Here is a 6,049-nt window from a genome sequence, read left to right as displayed (position 1 = left end):
AGAAAGGAAGGAAGGAGAAAGGAAGAAAGAGACACATACAATTATCACTTCATCAATGTGAATTTTTTTATTTTGAGACTGGGTCTTGCTCTTGCTCTGTCACCAGGCTGGAGTGCAGTGGGCAATCTCAGCTCACTGCAACCCCCACCTCCTGGTTTCAAGCAGTTCTCCTGCCTTAGCCTCCTGTGCCTCAACCTCCTGAGTAGCTGGGATTACAGGCACATACCACCACACCAAGCTAATTTTTGTATTTTTAGTAGATACAGGGTTTCACCATGTCGGTCTCTATCTCCTGACCTCATGATCTGCCCGCCTCGGCCTCCTAAAGTGCTAGGATTATAGGCCACCACGCCTGGCCTCAATGTGAATTATTATTACTATCAGTCCACAGATCACCCCTTCCTTGCTATGCTCTCCTCCCTTGCTACACATTCTAGTCTCAATTTGGGCCCTCTTAGTTACGGCCGTCCCCAAGATTCCATCTCAGAACCACTCATCTTTTCACTCTGTATAGCTTCATAAACCTTCTCAGTGCCTGTTTCAGTTTCTATCAAAATCTGCTCTTATTTTTCAAATCACCCTTTCTGGTGCAGATTTCTTCCTGATCTACCTGAGTATTCTCTACTGCACTGCCCACCCGCCATTTCCTCTCAGATATTCATAGGCCCTACATGTCCGCCTTTGTGTGTGCTATCTCTGGAGTCCACCAGTCACCCAACCAGTCACTCAAGTCAGAAGTCCGGTCTTTATATCCTTGCTCTCTCCATGAGAGTAGTCCATAGTGAGGTGGTTGAGAACATAGGAGTCAGACGCCTGGGTCCTGGCTGTAACATTAACTATTGGCGCCTTGGATGGGCCAGTACTTTTCTTCCTTTTACTAAGTTTTCCTATCTATAAAGCAGGGATGATAGTGGGTCCTCGATCTCAGATATGTTATGAGGACTCAATCAGATAATACAATTGCAGCTTTGAGAACAGTGCCTAGCACCTTCAGTGTCAGCTGCTCTGGTTATTCCCGGCTTTCCTTAAGCTCCCATACACAAACCTCCCAATTCTACCATCTAAATCACCTCTCACCTTAATTATTAAAAACTGTCTTCTACTAAGTGGTCTTCTGCCCTGTATTTTGTGCCAACCACAGTTTATATAGTAATTACTGATGTACACATAAAGCCCAATGCTGACCATGTCACCCTTCCTGTCATTTGAAAGGATAGGAATTCAGACAATCTGCACCACCCTAAGGATTGAGTAAAAGCTTACAGTGGGGCTTCTTAGGAGGCCCCCCTGCCTTGGACCTCACCTGCAACCTGTCCCTACCCACCATTTTGGGTCTCACACTCTAAAAACACCAAACTGCTTGTTATCTTCCACTTCAACCACACTGCTGGGTGCCTTTGTGACACTGGTATGTTCCCTGCCTAAAACACAGGCCCTTACCTTGAAAAACCCTACTTATTCTTTAAGACTTAGCTCAGATCAGGACTCCTGGAAATCTTTCACGTCTCGCTACCACAACCTGAGTCAGGTAGCCTACTCTGGTTTCTGGGAGAGAAAAAAAAAAAAGGTGACCAGGAGGGAAGGAAAAAAATATTAAAAAAAAACAACTCGAGAGCACCCAGTAGGTACTCTCAGATGCTTGTTGAATGTACACTAATATGCTCTTAGATGGGTGCAGTAGCTCACACCTGTGATGTCAAATTCACACTGTTCTTTGATTGGCCTCCAGCGTTGGATTCTTACAACCAGATGAAGTAGTAATGTAATCCCAGCTACTAAGCAGGCTGAGGCAGGATGATCACTTGAACTCGGGAGGCAGATGTTATAGAGAGCTGAGATAGTGTCACTGCACTCCAGCCTAGGTGACAGAGTAAGACTCCATCTCAAAATAAAATAAATGAAATAAATAAAATGTCACTGAGGCATGGGAATGTAGAGAGAGAAGCCCATATTTTCACCTTGAAGAGGAGCCTGGTCAGAGAAAGCTACATTGGAGTTGAGCACTACCCATTATAGTATTAATCAAACAGCATTATCATCGGCCGGGCGCAGTGCCTCATACCAATAATCCCAGCACTTCGGGAGGCCGAGGCGGGCGGATCATTTGAGGTCAGGAGTTCAAGACCAGCCCAGCCAATATGATGAAACCCCATCTCTATTAGAAATACAAAAATTAGGGCCGGGCGCGGTGGCTCAAGCCTGTAATCCCAGCACTTTGGGAGGCCGAGGCGGGTGGATCACGAGCTCAAGAGATCGAGACCATCCTGGTCAACATGGTGAAACCCCATCTCTACTAAAACTACAAAAAATTAGCTGGGCATGGTGGCACGTGCCTGTAATCCCAGCTACTCAGGAGGCTGAGGCAGGAGAATTGCCTGAACCCAGGAGGCGGAGGTTGCGGTGAGCCGAGATCGCGCCATTGCACTCCAGCCTGGGTAACAAGAGCGAAACTCCGTCTCAAAAAAAAAAAGAAAAGAAAAGAAATACAAAAATTAGCCGGGTGTGATGGTGCATGCCTGTAATCCCAGCTACTTGGGAGGCTGAGGCAGGAGAATCACTTTAACCCTGGAAGCAGAGGTTGCAGTAAGCTGAGCTCGTGCCACTGCACTCCAGCCTAGGTGTCACAGCAAGACTCTGTCTGGAAGAAAAAAAAAATAAACAAACAGCATTATGTCAGATCATTATTCCTAATTACTGGATACTTGTTAGGTTCAAGCACTATGTGAAGGAGTCTGCATACATTCTCCATGATCCAGTGTTTTCCAAAGTAATGTCAGTAGAGCACTTAAATCATAATCTCCTGAAACACCGTTTTTGTTTTTGTTTTTGTTTTTGTTTTTTTTTGGAGGGGTGGAGTCTCACTCTGTTGCCCAGGCTGGAGTGCAGTGGTGCTATCTCAAATCACTGCAATCTCCGCTTCCCAGGTTTAAGCGATTCTCGTGCCTCAGCCTCCTGACTAGCTGGGATTACAGGCACACACCAACATGCCTGCCTAGTTGTCATATATTTTAATAGAGACAGGGTTTCCGCATGTTGGCCAGGCTAGTCTCAAACTCCTGACCTCAGATGAGATCTGTCTGCCTCAGCCTCCCCAAAGTATTAGGATTACAGGCGTGAGCCACTATGCCCGGCCCTAAAACATCTTTTAAATGTACATACACCTGAACTTTTCTCAGACCTAAATGAGAATTACTGGGGGTGAAAGCTATGGCATCACAAAGCCTCCAGACCACTCTGGATTTTCAGTTAGGTCATTTTTAGGCACAAATTGGAAAACCACTTCTCGACTCCTCTGTGACGGGCTTCCATTTTGGATTCTCATAACCAGATGAAGTAGTAATGTAATCTCAGCTACTAGGGAGGCTGAGGCAGGAGGATCACTTGAACCTGGGAGGCAGAGGTTGCAGTGAGCTGAGATCGCATTACTGCACTCTAGCCTGGGCAACAGAGTTAAAACTCCGTCTCAAAATAGAAAAATAAAATAAATAAAATGGAAGAGGACACTATATGAGACAGAGAAATCAAGCACCACCAAGGCAGATATTATTACCTTGGTTTTACAGATAGGCAAACTAAAGGAAGTGATATAAGTCTCCACTGCTCCTCCAGCTAGATGTGGTGGAGCTGGAATTTAAACCCAGCAATAGCACCTTCAATCTCCAGAGGCAATGTTCTTTAACGTTAGCCCTCCTTTCACAGCCCTTAAGGCACAAGCAGGAACTCACAAAATCTGCAAGTCTTCATGCTGCAAATGGGAGCCAGAGAAGGAGAGTAATGAGCTGACAACAGCGCACCTGTTCGCGATCCAGCATGGTCAGTCCTTTCACTCCTGCCAGGATGAGATTCTTGGCAATTTCAGCCCCGAGTCCTTTCATGCCGACAAGAAGCACCCGGGAGGCCCGCAGCCTGTAAGACAAACATTAACCTGATGATATACAACAGTGAGCTTGCCAAATTACAGAAGAACAAAACAATACAGAAATCATTTTGGTTTGCACTAACTGCAATGAGGCATCACACCATGAATTTAGTTAAGAGACAGGCTCCAATCCATAATGCACAGAACAACTCATTCAACAAATATTAATTGAGCACCTACTATGCCGGGCATCCTTCTATGGTGTGGAAATAAGGCAGTCAATCAGACATAGTCCCTGCCCTCATGAAGGAGTAGGAGACATATAAAACAGACACATAATATGTGAAAAAGTGATGAAAATCAAGTTTGACAAGGATCAAGGATGATGGAGGACACTATTTGAGACAGGAAAATCATATAAGCCTTTCTGAAGAGGTGCCATATACACGAAAATCAAAATGAAATAAAGGACAAACACACACATATTTGGAAGCTGAACATTCCTGACAGACAAAACAGCAAATATAAAAGCCCTGAAGCAGGAGTGCTTGGCACGTTATAGGGACAGTAATGACAGAGAGGCTGAAAAGCTGGAATCAGGGGCCACATCATGAAGGCTCTTACGTGCAATAGAAGGATTCTGGATTTTCTTTTAAGCATGATGGAAAGCCATGGAAGTGAGAACATGTCACAGTTAAGGTGAGGGAGGATGATGGTAGCTCATACGAGCATGACAGCTAAAGAGGTGCTGAGAAGAGGCACTAGTTAAGTATAACACACAAGCAAAATACATGTTGGCACAAAAAAAGGATGTACACAAGAATTTATCTTTTTTTTTTTTTCCTGAGACAGAGTCTTGCTCTGTTGCCCAGGCCAGAGTGCAGTGGCATGATCTGACTCAGCTCACTGCAACTTCCACCTCCCAGGTTCAAGCACCTCTCCCGTCTCAGCCTTCTGAATAGCTGGGATTATAGGTGCCTGTCACCAAGCCTGGCTAATTTTTGTATTTTTGGTAGTGATGGGATTTTACCACATTGGCCAGGCTGGTCTCTAACTCCTGACCTCAAGTGATCCGCCCGCCTCAGCCTCCCAAAGTGCTGGGATTACAGGCATGAGATGCCGCTACCGGCCTTGATTTTCTATCTGTAAAGTGACAGAGATGAGGCTGAAAAAAGGCAATCAGAGATCAGGCCATGCCAAGACTTGTCTGAGGCCAATAGGAAGCAGAATAGGTCCACTGTATCTTACCTGAAATCTCTTGAACCAGAAGTATTTCAGAATCACAATTTTTCAGATTTCAAAAAGGAAATATAGATTTTATGTCGTACATTATGAAACAACCCATCAAAATCTTGGGCAGCATCATGTAACCAAACTCATTAATAATTCATCAACAAATATACATACTGAAAAGGATTTGGTAATAAGAATAGCCTCACATAAATTACATAAATTCAGGTTCTGCTAGCCAATAAGTTTGCTACTAATTATAAATTAAGTAAAACTTAATCACAACATCCCACCCTCGAAAAATGTACTGTTTCTTTCTCTCAATGCCTAGCTAAGCCTTTCCCCCTTCAAAACCCAACTCCCATGCCATTTCCTCAATAAAGACTTTTTTATCACGGCTGAGTCGACATCAGCAAGCACTCCCCCTCCCTGAACTCCTCCAGCAACAGCTACATATAAAAAGTCCCAGACAATAAATCTCCTCTCCATGACCTACATTCCTACTTAGCTCTACAGACACTGCAGTTTTTTTAAATTCATTACTCGGTCTGGTGACTCACATTTGTCCTATAACTCCAGCACTTTGGGAGGCTCAGGCGGGTGGATCACCTGCAGTCAGGAGTTCGAGACCAGCCTGTCCAACATGGTGAAACCTGGTCTCTACCAAAAATACAAAAAAATTATGGCCAGGTGTGGTGGCTCATGTCTGTAATCCCAGCACTTTGGGAGATCAAGGTAGGCAGATCACTTGAGTCCAGGAGTTCAAGACCAACCTGGCCAACATGGCAAAACCACATCTCTACTAAAAACACAAAAATAAGCCAGTAGTGGTGGCAGGCTCCTGTAATCCCAGTTACCTGGGAGGCTGTGGAAGGAGAATCACTTGAACCTGGGAGGTGGAGGTTGCAGTGAGCCGAGATCATGCCAGCTGGAGGACAGAGCGAGATTCCAACTCAAAAA

At 44.8% G+C, this 6,049-nt stretch overlaps 1 protein-coding gene across 2 annotated transcripts in view; it reads right to left on the bottom strand.

Moving 5' to 3' along the window:
* Positions 1-6,049, bottom strand: part of SAE1 (SUMO1 activating enzyme subunit 1) — an 86,629-nt gene that overhangs the window by 71,282 nt on the left and 9,298 nt on the right. For both annotated transcript variants that reach the window (XM_017500398.2, XM_017500399.2), the window contains exon 2: positions 3,795-3,906. In XM_017500398.2, coding sequence (XP_017355887.1) covers positions 3,795-3,906 — 112 coding nt within the window. The remainder of the gene's footprint in view (positions 1-3,794; positions 3,907-6,049) is intronic.

This window comes from Cebus imitator, unplaced genomic scaffold (genome assembly GCF_001604975.1).
Source record: "Cebus imitator isolate Cc_AM_T3 unplaced genomic scaffold, Cebus_imitator-1.0 Scaffold266, whole genome shotgun sequence".
Taxonomy (NCBI): Eukaryota; Metazoa; Chordata; class Mammalia; order Primates; family Cebidae; genus Cebus; species Cebus imitator.
The sequence above is the reverse complement of the archived record's forward strand: the minus strand, read 5'-3'. Positions and strand labels throughout refer to the sequence as shown.